The sequence below is a fragment of the Doryrhamphus excisus genome, chromosome 8 (genome assembly GCF_030265055.1).
Source record: "Doryrhamphus excisus isolate RoL2022-K1 chromosome 8, RoL_Dexc_1.0, whole genome shotgun sequence".
Classification (NCBI taxonomy): Eukaryota; Metazoa; Chordata; class Actinopteri; order Syngnathiformes; family Syngnathidae; genus Doryrhamphus; species Doryrhamphus excisus.
The window spans coordinates 1277292-1296745 of record NC_080473.1 but is presented as its reverse complement, the minus strand read 5'-3'; the positions used below and the strand labels follow the sequence as shown (position 1 = coordinate 1296745).

General features: G+C 44.1%; 1 protein-coding gene across 1 annotated transcript in view; it reads right to left on the bottom strand.

Annotated features, from left to right (window-relative positions):
* LOC131134448 (protocadherin-16-like) overlaps positions 1-19454 on the bottom strand; it is a 114291-nt gene that overhangs the window by 15642 nt on the left and 79195 nt on the right. Inside the window, exons 3-9 of the mRNA XM_058079740.1 lie at positions 6167-6355; positions 5409-5640; positions 5066-5302; positions 3813-4841; positions 2816-3003; positions 2634-2730; positions 648-805 (exon numbers count right to left, since the gene is read on the bottom strand). Coding sequence (XP_057935723.1) covers positions 648-805; positions 2634-2730; positions 2816-3003; positions 3813-4841; positions 5066-5302; positions 5409-5640; positions 6167-6355 — 2130 coding nt within the window. The remainder of the gene's footprint in view (positions 1-647; positions 806-2633; positions 2731-2815; positions 3004-3812; positions 4842-5065; positions 5303-5408; positions 5641-6166; positions 6356-19454) is intronic.

Genomic DNA, 19454 nt, shown 5'->3' with positions numbered 1-19454 from the left:
ATATCTGACATGACAAGTTATAAATTGCTTCCACATTAGACGGAAAAAGAAGACTGTGAGTAGATGACGAGCTGAGAAAATAACCCTGAAAAGATGATTAAAGGACATAAAATCAACTCGGCGGGTTAGGACAACAGTGCATTGTTTAATTCACTTATTGAATAATTATGTCTTTCAGTTGATTTTTTTTTTTTTCATTTAGGAAAAACTGAGTTACAAATTTGTTTATGGTAAAGTCAATTTTCCTGGAAGGGACACGCTCATTCCACGGTGTGAGCTTTCTGCTCTGTGTTAGAAATGAAAGAATACGCTAAATAGTATTTTGTCCTGCCACTCATTGCAAAAAGGGGGCTACTGTTTTGAAAAAGTGTTGAAGTCGCGCCGTCCAGCCTCGATCAGAGCGCTCCACAGCTGGCACTCATCACCACGCCAGCTGGGAGTGTTTGATTCAGACCCACTTTTCCATTTCACGTCTTTTGAAACGTCACAGGGGAAGAGAACGGGAGGGAGGCTTGTCAGGGTGAGGCTGATACGTCTGAGGGGCCCACAGACATCGGTTGTGGACCCGTCTCAGCCCCCGTGTCTAAATACAGTAGGTGAGCGCTGAGTGTTTGTTTGGCCTGGCTGGGCTCCAGATGAAGACTGACCTGGATGGTGAGCGGGCAGGAGGCGCTGCGAGGAGGCAGTCCTCTGTCTGTGGCCATCACCGTCAACGCGTACTCGGAACGCTCGGAGTGGATGAGAGGGGAGGATGAGTGCAGGTCGCCGGTGTTGGGGTTCAGAAAGAAGCGCTCGGCCCTCGGACCTACAAGACACGTGGTCCAAAATTTGATATACAGTTGGATCGGGATAGGATTCAAAGCAATACAATCCTATTCCACCTGTTTCTGGTCACAACTAAGGCAACTCTATTAAAAATATCCTCATAAAATAGTAAGGGGGAGGGATCAAAACCATTTTCATGGTTTTCCATGGAAATGTGCATTCATTCATTCATTTTCTACCGCTTATCCTCACGAGGGTCGTAGGGGTGCTGGAGCCTATCCCAGCTGTCTTTGGGCGAGAGTCGGGACTGGTCGGCAGCCAATCACAGGGCACATATAGACAAACAACCATTCACATTCATACCTATGGACAATTTGGAGTCGCCAATTAACCTAGGATGCTTTTGGAATGTGTTTTTGGAATGTCGGAGTACCCAGAGAAAACCCACGCATGCACGGGGGGAACATGCAAACTCCATACAGAGCTGGCCGAGGGTGGAATTGAACTCGGGTCTCCTAGCTGTGGGGCTTGTGCGCCAACCACTCGTCCGCCATGCTGCCTCTGGAAATGTACATGTCCTATTATTTCAATTCTGCTTCTTAAATAGATGATTGTCCTTCAAATTAGGGCTTACTATGAGAACCTATGGCAGGTGTGTCCAAACATTTTCCACCGAGGGTCACATATTGAACAATGAAAGGATGCAACTTTGCCACTTTTTATATTATAGAAAGCAAAACATGTACAAATAAGAAGTAAGAAGTTATATATATATATATCTTAAGAAATAACTGCATCACAGCGTCGTGATCTAGGTCAACAAGCCTGCGATTAAGAGTAATTTGCCCCTTTTTTCCCCATTTTTGAAAGAAGTGTGTTTTTTTTTTCATTTTCCACTTTCTTCTGAAATAATCTTGTAATATTCTCATAGAATTGCAATTTTTTTCTTGTTAGCATACCGCTTTTTTCTCTTAATATTTAGACTTCATTCTTACAAAATTGCTGCTGTTTTTCCCAAAATTTTCCAGCCATTTCCACTTTCTTCTTGTACATTTTCTTCAACAATACCAACTCTCCATTTTGTTCTGTTTCTCATAATACAATGTTTTAAAACATCTTTATAATATTTCAACTTGATGCTACTAAACTGACTTTATTTTTCCTCATATTACATTATTCTCATAAAAATGAATTTCTTCTAATTAGGCGGTGACTTTTTTGTCTCTTTTTGTTTATTTTTATTTAATTATTTTTATTATATAAAATTACTGCTGATTTTTTCATTTTTGCTGTCTGTTTTGGTTTAGTTGTGGGCCGCACTTTGGACACCCCAGGCTCAAGTCAAAGTACAGAAACCAAGAGTAGCTCTTGGTTAGTCTGAGATACCAAAGCAGTAAGTTTGAGCTCTCCCACCACTGAAACCTCAAAGGGAAGGACGTTTTTGCAAGCATTTACTGTTAGCATTTAGCTGAGCCAATTAGCGAATCCTCCTTGCTAGCTCGGTATAAAACACAGACACAGACGAAGACCAATGCGATTTACAGCAGAAGGTAATTTGAATGAAATATATTTGTTTAAATTCAGCATTTTCGAGGACAAGGGAACTTAATGTAGCTAATTTTAGCTACATTAAATGTAGCTAATTTTAGCTACATTAAGTCAACTGCTACCTGTTAGCTAGCTTCTTAGTGATAATACTGTAAGTAGAAGAAGGGAATGAGAAGGAGTGTGATTGAAAAAGTCTTATGAATTCAGTTTTTGAATGAGCTTGGAAACAGGGAGTTGTTTTTGCTACATTTAGTTGCGTGTTATTTGCCGACAAATCGTATCATGGTCAGAGATGCCTAACTCAGGATTTCATATTGTACCTGACAAAGAGTAGAATACGGTGCCATTCTCGCCTTCATCGGGGTCTTTGGCTTGTATCGTACCCAGAAGAAACCCAGAGGACTGACCCTCTGACACCTGTTGATTAGACAAATAAATATAATCAATAATATAAATAAATATCACCATATGTCCTTTTCTGTATCTGGTCTTGTCGGATCACCTGAAGTATCATCTTTTTCCCAGGCTGGCTGTGGATAAATACCGGAGCGTTGTCGTTGTCATCCAGGACACTAATGAAGACGGTCCCGGTGGCGCTGCGAACGGGTGAACCTCCATCCTGAACGACCACCGCCAGCTGGTAACTGGACTGCTGCTCTCGGTCCAGGGTGCCCCTTGTGCTCATCTCACCTGAAGCAGAGAAAAGGCGATTGTACGTAGCGATATAGGCGATAACGGATGACACACGAGTATTAAGACGTACGAGCACATCTGCATGCATGTTGCAAGCTTGCCAGATGCTGTTGAGACTCGCGAGGCTGCCAGAACGTGATCACAAATCAGAGTGCACGTCGCCTCGCTCAGACTAACAGGCTCAGCAGGCCAATTAGAGCACAACAGGATGCTGAGCGCTGCTGTCGCCACCGTCTGAATTATTTATGGCGGTAATGGTGGTTATGCCGCTTATCATCATTAGGGTCGCAGGGGTATGTGGTAAGGAAGATGCCATTTTAAATTTAATAGATTTAAATTATGAATTATGAATAGGGCGGCACGGTGGTCTAGGGGTTAGCGCGCAGACCTCACAGCTAGGAGACCAGGGTTCAATCCCACCCTCGGGCATCTCTGTGTGGAGTTTGCATGTTCTCCCCGTGCATGCGTGGGTTTTCTCCGGGTACTCCGGTTTCCTCCCACATTCCAAAAACATGCTAGGTTAATTGGCCACTCCAAATTGTCCATAGGTATGAATGTGAGTGTGAATGGTTGTTTGTCTATATGTGCCCTGTGATTGGCTGGCGACCAGTCCAGGGTGTACCCCGCCTTGCGCCCGAAGACAGCTGGGATAGGCTCCAGCACCCCCGCGACCCTCGTGAGGAAAAGCGGTAGAAAATGAATGAATGAAATCATGAATAATTCCAATTTGAAATATTCTGTGGGGCAATGTGACGTTACGTACAAAGTAAGCCGCTCACACTCGATGCATCATATTCCCGACTAACCTGTGTGTGTGTTTATATGGAAGTTGCGGTCGGGGTGCAACAGGCGGTATCCGAGGCGTCCGTTGGGGCCGCTGTCCCGATCAGTCGCCAGCACGTGACCGAAGCCCGTTCCTGCCGGCAGGTTTTCTTTCACCGCCATGAAGACCCTTGTCTGCGTGAGTCGAGGGGAGTTGTCGTTCTCATCTGTCACGGATATCCGCACGGTGGCGCTGCCGGTCTTTTTCAACTGTCCTTGACCAGCAGTGGCCAGCACGGTTAGGAGATACATGTCCTTGACTTCTCGGTCCAGGGCGCTCTTCACAAAGAGCCAACCGCTGTCTGCAGCGATGCCAAAACCAGCAGCGTCGCCATCCGGGCGAAGGTGATAAGCAAGAGGGCTGAAGTAACTGGAACCAGACGTTTCTCTGTTCGAGGCGCGAACACGCAGGAAGCGTGTGTTTATCGGAGTGCCTTCTTTAAGTTCCACACGGTAGCTGAGGGTATCAAACATGGGTCCCTGGTCATTCTCAGCTTGGACGTGGACCACCAACATGAATGTCGCACTAAGCTGAGGCACTCCGTTATCTTTGGCAATCACTTGGAGATCATAGCGGGGAATACTCTCATAGTTAAGGAGCCCCACCAGTCGTATCTCCCCACTGCTGCGTTCTATGCTAAAGGTCCTCTGGACCCCAGTCGGAGAGGACAGGTCAAAAGACAGCTGGCCATTAGCTCCAGAGTCTCTGTCCTCAGCTTGGACGCGATACACGACAGTTCCCATTTCAGTTTGCTCTGGAAGCAGCAGGGACTCAGAGGAGGAGGGAAGAAACACAGGCGGGTTGTCGTTTACGTCCTCGATGGTGATGTGTACGCAGGTCTGACCAAAGGCCGGAGGGTTACCGGTGCGGACCTGCACTTCTAAATCAAGAGACGACTGGACTTCATGATCTAATGAAAGACTGGAGCGCAGGGTCCCGGTGTCAGGGTCCACTGTGAAGTATCCTGTGGGGTCCCCGGAGCTGATGGTGTAGGCAATATCTCTTGAGGTGCCTGGCAGGCGGGAAAACCAGACACAAACCAGAGGCAAGTTATCATCACCCAGGAGGCTGCAGTGGAAGCACTTAAGCATACGCCTAAGAGGCCATTTTTCAATTTAAAGGGTGGATTATAAAAGCTTGGAATATGAAAGTATAAACACAGCTGTGAAATGGAATTTCTGATTGATGTGTTGATGGAGGTAAGACTGGTTGACAGGTGCCGTTTCTGGTCCGTACCTGTCTTACTTTTGGCCTGAACGGTCCCAACGACGGTCCCCTGCAAGACATCCTCAGAAACGGAGAAGTAGTACTGTGCTTGTTCAAACACAGGTGGCGCCACCAAGCCTGCCACCACACTGATGTTGACCTTGGCATTAGCAAGGGCAACCAGACCTCCGCCATCCTGAGCTGAAATCACCATCGGTATGACTGTGTTGGCCTTGCCGTGGACGGGCCGAGAAAGAGAGATCACACCTGCACAAACAAGAGTACACTGAATGGATTCATCGTATTTATTAGCCGTTAGCCACAGTATTATACACAAACCGACACAGGTATAAAACAAAACAAATGCACCAACCTGTGTCTTTGTTGAGGGTGAAGTAAGGAGACGAGCCTCCAGATACAGTTTTGTATGTAATCTTGCCATTTTCCCCCGAGTCCGAGTCATAGGCCATCACTCGTACCACAGAAGTACCAGGAGCGCTTTGCGAGCTCAAACTGACAGCATAGGTCAGCGGGTAAAAGGCGGGTCTGTTATCGTTAATATCCACCAGGTCTACCTTTACGTAGGCTAGGGTGCTCAGTCCGCCCTGTCCGGGAAACAAAAAGATCCCTTGTTATTTTATACCGTCACATCGGATAAATCACCAAACACTCATATGTGTTGCAAGTAGAGCGTATTGATGGCGTAGGGGAAAAGCAGAAATAAAATTCAATGCATAGAGTGACCTCTGAGAATAGTCCCAACAGGTCAGATTGATAGCCTCCCCCAGGAGAGGCCTGCCCAGGGCGAGAGGTCTTTCTGCAGTCTCTTTCATAGGCTTTTCATTTGTGCCGAATACAATGCAGCCATTTCATTTGGACCAGGTGGCAAAAACAAAGGAGGCAGCCGTTCAACCCAATAAAATATTACTGCTTGACAGCTGAGGCATTTTTTTTCCCCCCCATCTAATCGTTTTAACATGGCCATCATTTTCTTTCATTTCTCAGCTTGTATTTTCATAGGAATATTTCAACAAAGTCTATGCTCTGCAGCCCGCACAGCTTACACTGGGTGTTTCTGGCTTTATGGGACACATTAGTGTAAAGTATTGTTTTCATAAAACCAGGGCTCACCCCGTCCACTGCAGTAACCGTGAAGTCATAGCTGTTCTGGCCGAGATCCCGATCCAGCGCCGCCCGAGTGCAGATGACACCAGTCTCCTTGTCGATGGTGAACTGAGAGGCAATGGCGCTGTTAGGGCCCGAGCCCAGGGAGTATGTGATGGAGCCGAAGGAGCCGCCATCTGCATCTGTTGCCATCACCTATGAAGAAGAAAGCACGGCTGGCTGAGTAATGACAATCCCAAAGTCAGAAGTCAAACGCGGGATATATTACAGTCCAACAAGAGCAAGATAGCAGGTGCTGTTTGAAAGCATCTTTGGATTCTGTTTTATTTATCTGAGCCAAGCAGGCCCTCTGGCAGGATGTGGGCTCTCAGGGAATGAAGGAGGATGACTTCTCCAGGATCCGGGAAGGATGCCAGCATGGGAAACTGCCTGCTTCAGGACTGGCGTCTGTCTACAAAGGACAGTGACGGCGGCGACTGCGGAACAGCGGTATACCACACAGTTCGCTTCAGTGTGGCGCATTATACCCTGTAATGTCCCCCTCGCTTGTGGTGTGGTTTTAATAAGAGCACGCCATCTACAGAGAGCTGGAAGCGCTGGCGTCGTAAAAAAAACCTAGCTGACGAATCGTCAGCCACGCAAGTCGTTTACTGCCGACAGGATCTCCCATGACACAGCGGGGCAAATAGACCAGTCCTCTACAGACCAGCAACAGTTCTCTTACAGTAAGATCCAGTCTAACAACTTTATTATTCCTCCCTTTTACTGTGTTTTCATCATAATTTGTTTGGGTGTTTAACAATGCAAAATATCCTCACACGATTTCAACAAAACTCTGCTCTTAAAATTTGAGCATACATGTTGTGGGTATCAGTGAAGGTGTACGATCAGTATTTATATAAGGATTGTTCAGCGTTGGTGGGAGTTTTCTGGATACCAAATGTAGTCTCAGGAACACATATTACATATATTTTAACGTTTAACAGCCAGATGTTCAATTGGTGAGACCCTCAGAAAGCCTCCAGTCGTAATTATTTCTCAGTCGGCATTTCTATTGCCGTTTATATCTTGCCTTTCTCCACAGTCTGATTGCACTTTGTCATTGGTTTTCTGTCCATAATCTCCCTGGAGAAAATGACCAATATTTTGGTAATGTTAAGTCTTAGAGCTCAAAAAAGTAATCCTTTAACTATCCAAAACGTGTTGTACACTTTGCTCTTTGACTGAGTTTAAATCATTAAGCACCGGCGTTTAAATGTAAACGTATGTCTCTCAGCATCTACGACACCAGTCAGGGGTGTGCAAGCTTTTTACAAGAAAATTGAAGGGCACCGAGGGGCCACTTTCAGACATGTAATAATATATCTCATTAATAATCATCCATCCATCTTATTTGAGGTCAGGTTGCCAGGCTAAGACGTCAGCCTAAGACGAGAATCCCAGGATTCCCTCTCTGTGGCCGCTTTGTCCAGCTCCTCCCAGGCCAGCTGAGAGACATAGTCTCTCCAATGTGTCCTGGGTCTTCCCTGAGGCCTCCTACCGGTCGGACATCCCCTGAGTTACCTCATCTGGCTCCTCTCAATGAGAAGAAACAGCAACACAACTCAGAGACATAGCTTCTCGCCCTCTCTCTACGGCAGAACCCAGCCACCCTATGGAGAAAAATTAATTTCGACCACTTGTACCCACCATCTTGTCCTTTCGGTCACTACCCAACGCTCATGACCACAGGTGTGGGTAGGAACGTAGATCCACCGGTAAATTTAGAAGTGTGCCTCCATTAGTAATCATTCATTCATTCATTTTCTACCGCTTATCCTCACGAGGGTCGAGGGGGTGCTGGAGCCTATCCCAGCTGTCTTCGGATTTTTGTCATGTGACCAAAGACTACACACTAAAGAACAAGGCTGGACAGCTTTCCTGCCAAACTACCGGATGTTCATTCATTCATTTTCTACCGCTTATCCTCACAAGGGTCGCGAGAATGCTGGAGCCTATACCAGCTGTCTTTGGGCGAGAGGGGGGGTGCACCCTGGACTGGTGGCCAGCCAATCACAGGGCACATATAGACAAACAACCATTCACACTCACATTCATACCTATGGACAATTTGGAGTGGCCAATTAACCTAGCATGTTTTTGGAATGTGGGAGGAAACCGGAGTACCCGGAGAAAACCCACGCATGCACGGGGAGAACATGCAAACTCCACACAGAGATGGCCGAGGGTGGAATTGAACTTGTGTCTCCTAGCTGTGAGGCCTGTGTGCTAACTACTCATCTGCAGTTCAGCCCAACTAGTACACAAACATTTATTATTTACAAGGAAATAGTCCATTTCGCCACCACGCCCGGGGTTTGTTCCTATCAGCATGGACAATTTGGAGTGGCTAATTAACCTAGCATGTTTTTGGAATGTGGGAGGAAACCGGAGTACCCGGAGAAAACCCACGCATGCACGGGGAGAACATGCAAACTCCACACAGAGATGGCCGTGGGTGGAATTTAACTAGGGTTTCCTAGCTGTGAGGCCTGCGTGCTAACCACTCATCCGCCGTGCAGCCTCATAAAAGATAATCAATTCATGTTATTTTTACAATATCCAGAGGGACAATAAATGGCCCCGGGGCCGCACCACCACACCTGAGTCACCACCAGGAGCGCCGCCAAGAAAAAGCAAGTTCATCATCCCAACCCGACTCTCGTCCTTAAAAGATGCTATGTGTGAGGATGAAATTGTTGAATCATTCATTTTGAGGCGATGAATGCTGGAGGTGAAGGGGGGGGGGGCGTCATTCAGGCTCCACTCTCATGCCGGAGCAGATGGGAGGCGTGGATGATTGTAACTCCAAACAGAGGGCGAGTGGTGTGTGGGAGTGAGGCAGGCAGCGATGAAGAATAATAAACCACACAAGGAAAGGGGAAAGCGAGAGCAATAGGAGGCAGCTACTCCATCTTTAAACGCGCTCAGGCTGGGCTTGCACGGTAATATTTTATCACTTTGACTCAAATAATGAGCCCACAGTGTTGCGAGCTTGTTTTCTCTGCAGTTGTTTGACAAGTATTAGCAGCGCGGGGGGTTAAAGAAAGGTTGCGGTGTGAGGAACTACGAGAAATTATGAAATGCGGCTTCATCCACAGTGGAAATATCTCCTTTCTTACGACGAACCCATTCACAGCAAACTGTGTGATATTTGAGCAGATTTCTTTTGGTTGTCCAAGGTTCACCCACATGGAGCACATAAAAACACCATACAAGTTTCATATTTATGGTATGAAATGGAAAAAAAGTAGTGAGGGAAATAAAAGGAAAAGTTGGAGGGGTGGTTGCCGCAGCCGTGTCAAACTTTTATGCTTCCCTTCAACACTCCGCTGGGCCGGTTTGAAAAGTTTCACTACTGCAAAGTAATACGGTGAGGATGTTTGGATACGCGGCTTGGATGCGCTAGCACAATATGTTCCATGTGTTTTGCGTACGTCTCATTGTTGGGAAGGAACACTCAGATAGCAAACCACACATTTGCATCAAGTCCTAACCACTTCTAGCCTGGACCGCCCAAGGCTATCATCCCGACCGGGCCCCCCCTCGTGTAGGTTAACAGCGGCGCATCGGTGTCATCTTCCTGCACGGTTTCCCATACAAGATGACATGAGGCTGTATGCAAATGAAAAACTCAAGACGGGAAAATTAGCCAAGCCACAAACCGCTAAGCCAAGGGGACGAGGAGAGCCCAATAAAACACGGCCGTTGGCTTGAAAACAAGCGTCGTAAAAGTCTGAGGAGGGGAAAAATGAAAAACGCTGCAGCGGAGCTACGATGTCACGACAAGATCTTTCACCTCAAACGTCTGCCGCAAAGATTTGCTTCCTTTCTTGCATGTTTACTACCAGTGGAACCTTTTAAGTTACACAATTCAAAGTTGGACCAACCTGTGTCTATTAGAGCTGCAACAATGTATTGGTTATTCAATTAGTCCTTTTTTGATGTAAAAATGTAAACATTCTCCGAAATCAGATCACACGCATCAGCTTTGACATTATTGGACCAAAGCACCAACTGAACTGATTCATGGACGCAACACGCTTTGGATTAATCGACCAAGAAATGACTTGTTAGATGCAACCCAAGTGTATATCTAGCAAGACTTCAGTAAATCCTATAAGCATCGATAGGGTTTAACTTGTTATTTTGTTTTTTCTTTGGCTTTTTTGTGTTGAAAATGTGGCTAAGTCAATATGGCTAAGTCGACAATGCAGACTACAGTCTGAACTGGTTCTAGACCCGACCACCACAAGTGAATTTCTGCAAAGTAGGAGTCCATATTCATAAATGGAATATTTTCATAGCGTTTAAGACCTAATAAATATGGTTTTAGCATTATTAGACCCCTCTAGACATGAAATAACACTGCTATAGTCACTTTTACACCTGATACTGTACCTGATATACAGCAGTAGCAGATATATAATAGAAAATAAGACGTCTTAAACATAAATACAACATTACATAGACTCACACTTTTGTATTGACAGGATACCTGGTGGCCATTATGTCATCAATAACAACATTCCTGACACCTAGTAGAATACGACTGCAATAGCACAGTGAATAATCACACAGGAGCTGCTATCAGCCACAACTCATGCCACAAGGTCACAGTCGGTTGACCAAAAAAAAAAAACACATAAAAAAAGAGAAACAGGAAAAAAAAGTTATGTATTAAATTCATTCATTCATTTGCTGGGTGCTGGAGCCTATCCCAGCTGTCTTCGGGCGAGAGGCGGGGTACACCCTGGACTGGTCGCCAGCCAATCACAGGGCACATATAGACAAACAACCATTCACACTCAAATTCATACCTATGGACAATTTGGAGTCGCCAATTAACCTAGCATGTTTTTGGAATGTGGGAGGAAACCGGAGTACCCGGAGAAAACCCACGCATGCACGGGGAGAACATGCAAACTCCACACAGAGATGCCCGAGGGTGGAATTGAACCCTGGTCTATGTATTAAATTATTATTTTCAATTAATAAATATTTTCAAATGTAATAAAACCCTCTGGCATCTGGTTTCCTCCCACATTCCAAAAACATGCTAGGTTAATTGGCGACTCCAAATTGTCCATAGGTATGAATGTGAGTGTGAATGGTTGTTTGTCTATATGTGCCCTGTGATTGGCTGGCGACCAGTCCAGGGTGTACCCCGCCTCTCGCCCGAAGACAGCTCGGATAGTCTCCAGCACCCCCCGCGACCCTTGTGAGGAAAAAGCGGTAGAAAATGAATGAATGAACTTAAATGTTACGTGTATAAAAAATTATACTGTAAATATTAATTTAATGTATTATTTATTGTTTAAAAAACACAAGTCACTCGGTCACGGTCATCCTAGTCTTTTCGCACCATCTCGTCTTCATCATGTAAGTCATTCACAACCCTCTATTTGGATTGAAAAGACTGCAAACATAATCTGGGCTCATCAACCACAGCGGCAGCAGCAGCTTGAGGTTTTCTCCCCACACTCGCGTCGGTGAGTGAGGCATGATGGCCGTCTTATCAGCAGTGTTTGCTGGAGCCCTTTCAGTAAAACAAGCTGGGAGAATCCAACCATAACTGGGACACTTTGCGGTTCTCCCATCAGATTCCAGGAGCCTTGCGAAGGAGACCGTCTGACTGGTTGTGTCCGCTAAGGAGAAGCAGGTTCACATGCCTCTGTATGTTTATCTTCAATATGCTGAAACTGAGCAGGGAGCCTGATGCTCTAAAAAAAGAAAAGAAAAGAAAAAGAAACTCCTGGCCTACTAGCTGGTCTTGGTTTGCGGTCGGAGAGAAAGTCTAGGAAGCTCGTTATTACCTTCATTTTTCTTCACCGATGGACTAGAAAGGTTCTCCTCACACTTATCAAATATGCTTCCTTAACTAATAAACACTCAATCAAATCTGAGCATTGATGGAGCGGCGAGGCTTGAGGACGTCCTGCAGTCCAATATGACCACCTGCTGGTGACGTTGTCGTATTTCCCCAGGCTACTGTTCTTCCACCAGCCTCACCGTGTGGAAGTAACGACAGTGAGTAAATGAGCGACGTGGAAAAAAAGCCCACAGAGGCCCATAAGGGGTCAGTGAGGAGGTTTTTCATCACGCTCCCCCAGTCAAACAGATTTGTCTCCCGCCGTTCCGCCGCCAATCAGAACGGCGGCGCTGCCAATCCAAATAGGCCGCAAATGATGGAGCGCGTATGTAAATGTTTGCCCACTGGGAAATTATCGCATGCATCCATCACCTCACTTCCGCATGCAAATGCCCCTTCAGTGCACCTTAAAACATGCAATCAATGTCTGAAAGCTGCAAACATGGACGAGAGAGACGTCACGGCCCATCAACGTCACGCCAATCGACTCACGGCTGAGCGTGATTAAGCGGGATCTTCTGAGCAGTCATGGCTCAACCCAGCGCAGATGAGAATGAAGAGAAAACAAAAACGAGCTGGGCCAGAAATACTGAACCTCGAAATCCCCGAGGGTCAAAATTTACGAGCGTTTGCTTTTATCTTGCTTGGCTACCTGAACGCAGCGCATACCTGACCCAAAATGTGCTTCACATTTAAAAGGTATGAGGTTTTACTGATACACAAAAATAGGACTTCCCATGTTGGTTTTTATAAATGGCAAGTGGACTTTGTTTGTGGACTTTGTGGACTTTGACTGTGGATGTTCAACACTTAAAGCGCTTTGACACCGTTGGCACGTATACCTACTGATGACGGACGCAGCACCCCCAGTTGCTCCTGGGGGTCCCGTATCTTGCCCACGGTTGCTTCACCGCGCCGGATTGCTCATATGGTGGTGATTCGACCAAATAATAATAATAATAATAATAATAATAATAATAATAATAATAATAATAATAATAATAATAATAATAATAATAATAATAATAATAATAATAACAATAACAATAACAATAATAATAACAATAACAACAATAACAATAACAATAACAATAACAATGACAATAATAATAATAATAATAATAATAATAATAATAATAATAATAATAATAATAATAATAATAATAATAATAATAATAATAATAATAATAATAATAATAATAATAATAATAATAATAATAATAATAATAATAATAATAATAATAATAATACATACCAAACCCTCTGAAGTTCCAGTGGCTACAGTCAGCACATAACTGCAACTTCAGAAGTGTTCTTTCAAGTTTGCAGTACGGCTCAGTATTACTGCAGTACTGCCAAGTATTAATTATCAGGCGTTGGTGAGATAGAGGCTTAAGGTATGTCACTTACAACCCAATATGGCCACCATCAGTGTGTTTACAGTCTGGTTTCGACCACATACCCTTTCTCCTTGAGTGGATACTTATAGGTTATCACATGATCTTATTATCACATACTATTTAATCATGAGCTTATTATCACGTACTATTTAATATTTACTATTATACTAATATTGACTATACTATTTACTATTTACTATTTAACCGCTGACATGTTGACAGAGCAGCAAAACAAACGCTGTGTGTTCACGACCGTGCGCTGTTCTCTGATTGGTTGTTTCACGGGCACGATACCAGAGCAGCGCGCTCTGAGTGGGCTGATACTGGACATGGTTAAACTCTATATTTTATCAGTATCACTGCCCTGGGCTTTGACACAGTATCATTCATGGGCGCTTTCTAGGGTACAGGGACAATTAATACTGTAGTATGTGATCATTTCCTGGTATGATAGGCTGGAAAACTACAAGTCATCATCATCAAATAAAATTCCAACAACAGTTTCAAAGACCTTTTAATGGCTAAACTCCCACGCAAGCAATTACAAGGCGGCAGATGATAGGCCGATGCAGGACATGCTGATCATTAAAAGCCAGTAAAGGTAAAAGAGGGAAGTGTGGGGGTCGAGTGGGTGGGATTGCAGGAATGCGGCCAGCGCTGAAATTTGCACAGCTGGTGTAAAAGCCTGCTGTTGCCGGTGGCGGTGATGATGTCCTGGCATCACTTCTGAGGAGGGTAAAGACCTCCTGGTGGGCACACACCCTCACACTAAGAACTAGAGTAGGTCACGTGTCCGCCAGCACCTCAAATAACCAACATGGGATTGAGCGCTATGATAGTCCACTGCAATGCTATGCTACATGTCGGATGTTTGAGACGTACTATCACGGGCCAGCACTGAATAAAGAACATGAAACACTATTAGCTATCATCTGGGAGTCGTTAATAACTGTTGCAAACATCACGTCAAAGAGGCCCATACCGTAGCTCTTGTTTATGGCTTCACTTCTGCAGACCAAAGTGCTGGATGACTGATTGGACCCAAAGACTAACGGCACCATGTTCAAACCCAAACTGCCTGCGGGCGAAATGGATGGTTTGGCCCGAGCTCTTTGGCGTGTGGGTCACAAATTAATTCTCTTCCAAAAAGAACGCAGCTTTTGAAATCCTTTGAATGAACTTTTTTTTTTTTTTTTTTTTTTTTTTTTTACATCAGCTCCCAATTATCCATTTGCATAACCTCTTTTGTACGCGCTTCAGCAACAGACGTTGGAGAAAGTCACGCTTTCTCGATAATTGCAGAACAAAAACAGCCGTGTCAGAATCTCCTCCCTTCGGTGTCCTTGCCTGACTTCATCGGAACAATCAACTGCAGATTTGTCTTTGTCCAGATGTCCATTAAAGCTCGTCTGCGGGATTGTCCCGGAGAAGCGGCATAAAAACGCCAAGGTCACTAAGCGTCTTCATCAATCCTCTTCGCAAATATACGATCACGTGGCGCTTGCCAGATCGTCTCATCCAGACTGAGTGCCAACTGTACATAACGGGGCGGATGCTTTGACATGGTTATGTGTTGCTGTCCCGCACATGTGCTGTAGGAAGGCCAGAAGAGCACTTCTTAGGTGAACACTACTACAGCGCAGTAGTCGGATATTCCATTTGATTTGTAGTATGCGCTAACATACAAGTACATATGTATTTCTGGAAATGTACACATGAATGTCTACCGCTTATCCTCACGAGGGTCGCGGGAGGTGTTGGAGCCTATCCCAGCTGTCTTCGGGCGAGAGGCGGGGTACACCCTGGACTGGTCGCCAGCCAATCACAGGGCACATATAGACAAACAACCATTCACACTCACATTCATGCCGTTTAGTCGCCAATTAACCTAGCATGTTTTTGGAAGGAAGCCGAGTACCCAGAAAAAACCCACGCATACACGGGGAGAACATGCAAACTCCACACAGAGATGGCCGAGGGTGGAATCGAACTGGCGTCTCCTTGCTGTGAGGCCTGCGTGCTAACCACTCCATCGCCATGCAGCCCCGTCACACTGCCATACTTAATGCAAAACAATCATCCAACTGATTCAATTTTCTCCAGAAGCAGGGCTCGACAATAACGATGTACCGATGGCCCGGGGCGAGTTAAAACGAAATTGGGGCAAGTAAATCCAATCATTAATATTCCCGTCGGGCAAGTGCACTTTGGCATGCCGTACTGCCAAGAGTTTTTTTTTAAAGTTGTTGGGTGTTGGTAAAACACGGACTGCGTAATTTTGGTGGTAATTTGCAAACCAATCCTTGCAAATCTTGAAATGGATCAATCAGAATCTTATTTAGACCGCGGTCCGCAAACCACAGTCCACGTTTTACCCACACCCGTTCTTGTTCACGATCAACCAATCAGCGATGGTTTGACTAGGAAAAAATCTATCATGGCGTCCATGCCAACATGGTCTAATTCTTCAATAACTTCTGAAGGAAAACACCAAAAACTGATGAACCAGTGCCTCCTAAACAAGTATTTTAATCAAATGATGGCACAGGTGAGTGAATCACATTACCCAATAACTTGTGTTGTCATTTATTATTTAATAAGCACAATGTTTATTCAATCATGAATGTACTTTTATTTATCGAGGCAAAGTGCCTAGAAGTCTCTTGACAATCCAGATTTCCCTGCAACGTCATGATCTATGTAGGAAAACAACCACAAGAAATGATAATCATTTCATCTTTACTTGAGATTCTCATGTGATGCCACAAAAATGAGATGATATCATTATGGCCGTCTTTTCATTTTACATGGGGCAAGTTCGGGCAAGTAGTTCTCACCTTAAGGATTCCCCATGGGCAAGTCATTTTGGTTTTTAATGGAGAAGCCATCGTTTTGTTTGGATTCATGTCTTGGCATGTGTGTTTTATTAAATTCTACATGTCATTATTCTCAAACTTGTACCATATCCTGTCTATTTTGGATCTATCAACACATTAACCAATGACATGGGATATTTTTGTTTTTGTTTTGGTCCATTTTCTAAATGTTAGTCTGCAAAAATAATTAAAGTTCGAATAGTGGACGGCATAATGTCGGAGTATTAATCAGATGCATAGTAGGTGGTCCACAGCTTGCAGCATGTCCGAATACCCTCATTCATCCGGGTCATTGCATTCTCAGGGCGTTGAATCAATCACAACTGGACTGTTCGGGTTGTCTCAGAAGACGTTTCGCCTTGCATCCGAGCAGGCTTGATCAGTTCATGTTCAAAGACGAGTCAGGTCTGGTCTGAGGGGAATGATGCAGGATGCAGGATGCAGAAATAAAACACTTGAATCTTGCACTGTCCCGTCGGATGAGAGGGGGGGGGGGCAGACAACCTGAGCAATTCAGTTGCAATCGATCAATACCCTGACAGAGACTGCACTGGAATGTCAACATTCACACTTGTTAGCGGTGAAAATAGTGAGATTCCATCCGCTTATGACATTTCTGGAGCCGACTGTAATCAATAACTGTCTTTAGACTGATTAATATGGGCCTTCAAAGACAAATACATTCCCGTTGTCTCCAGATGTTGATGGGTACATTTGTGAGGCAACATCACAGTGGAGGTTTTCAACATTCAAGCTCTTTATCATCAATAAAACCAGATTCTTTAAATAAACAAACACTACGTCATTAGTTCTCCATGTGGTCCGCATTGAAACTGCTGAGTTGTCAAAGAAAAAAAGATGTCCCTAAACGTCACTGTTCAATCATTCTGCAGTTTACTTTGCTTTTTGACACAATTTTCAGCGGTACATGGACTCTTTTTCTTTCTTTTTTTTTTTTTTAACTTTCATTAGACTTTCTTGTCAAACCAAAGCGTCTGTCTTTCATCTGGACCTTCCATCTGGAAGCGATTAGGCATCAAACCATTTAAGAGTAGAGTTTCTGAAAAGGCACAACAAGCGTAGAGAAGAGATATTGTGCAACAAGGAAGAGAAAAAAAAAAGGGGCAGAAAACAGCAAGGATGGGCCTGGAAAACTACAGTACATTGAAGAGTGTGCAGGCAGCGTGTAATACGATATTTTAGCCATTAAATAATCTGTACGGGCTAATCAGGCCCAGACATGTTCCAATAATTATGACGAAGTGCCTACTCTGGAAATTGCACACTCAAATGAAGTAACTCTCGGACAATATTCAGCGTATGCTATCGGGAAGTAAAATATGTTTGACGTGTTTTCAAAGCTCCAGCTTTTATCTGATGTGCAGCCTGATGAGGATTCCAGTGGATAATTTGAGCCATCGGACCAGCCAAATTTTTCTTTGGGAAAAGAACACGGATGGGAAGGTTTAAAGGGTCCCTGACATGATTCATTAACTTTGTTTCAATATCTTATATAATCTTTGGAATTATCTTCTACATTGTTCCATTTTTGAAGGCGAACGCTAAATTTGCAATACTGACAGATATATCGGTAGCGCCAGCCATGACGAGCTAGCACTCGCGTTTCCGAAAGTGACGTCATGGGGGTGACACCGCTCAGCTAAAGCAGAGGAAACAAAGGCTTCTCAGGAAGATGGTGGACTTGGTTCGGTATATTTTTCATCCAAGTCATAGTCGTGCCAAAATGTCGTGATGCTGCTGGATGTTCAGTCATACTGTAAGTTTGTTTTCTTTTCAAAAACAGGAAGTTTTAAGACATATGCAGAGAACATATGGATGAGTGCTGTTCTTGTCAGCGATCATTTCACGGATGAACATCTTTACAACAAAGTACGCTATAAACACAAAAAGAAATTTGATGCTATTCTGCTGGTACACAGGAAAAAAACACAAGAACGATGTTGCCACAAAATAGAGTATCTTTTCACAGCTATATGTTTACTGTACGGGCGGGGCAATAAAACTCACTCATTAAGAAGCGCATTTAAAAACAATGCCTGAAATTGAGCAACTCCAGAGTAATTATAGGTTCGGTCTCGGGCTGATACTGACATGATACCTGGCCTGATACCAGACAAACCATGTGATGATCTTATTGTCACATACTATTTAATCATGAGCTTATTATCACGTACTATTTCATCAAAAGACCATTTAGTTTCCAGAAAATGTTCAGTTTATTACATGTATTATATCTAAACAGTGTAAACACAAAAATTGCAAAAATATTTCAACGATACCAGAGCAGCGCGCTCTGAGTGGACAGCTTCGGGGGCTGATACTGGACATGGTTAAACTCTATATTTTATCAGTATCACTGCCCTGGGCTTTGACACAGTATCATTTCGGCCTTTTCCCGTATCATTCATGGGCGCTTTCTAGGGTACAGGGCCAATTAATACTGTAGTATGTGATAATATACGCATATCACTCTGTGTTTTAAAAGTGACCAATCTCCATGTCTTAAGGCCTAAGACTTAAGTCCATGTTCTGTTTCAGGTTTATCCATTTTTTTCTCTTTGAAAACTATTGAAAGATGGTTGAGATCTTGGCTACAATGACGGTAAACACCCTCTGGTCTCTGTTAGTTTACCTGAGTGATAGTACTCCCATGGCATCGCATGGTGGAATCAGTCATGGCTGGTGCCATCAACTATAAATCTCATTTTTGCACATTTACTGTTCGCTTTTAAATATGTAACAATGTGCAAACAATATCTAACATATTTAAGCGAAGTTGATGAATTATTTCAAGGAAGGGTTACTAATAATATATGTGTATTTTTCTAATGAATCAAGTGGGCTTCAGTGCTCATTTACCACCTTTGATAAACTGAATAGAACATGGCTGACAATTCTCAGGGAAGATTTACGTTGCGTAAGAAAATAAACAACACTAAAGCCTCACAGAGAAGAATTAACCCATCGACCACCTGGACGCACGGAGGACAGCTCGCATGGTAAACCTGCACAAGACATTTGCCTGTTTATTTTTGCAAAGGTCAAATGGGAGAAGTTATTTTCTTACACATGCTGATTGCTGTTTG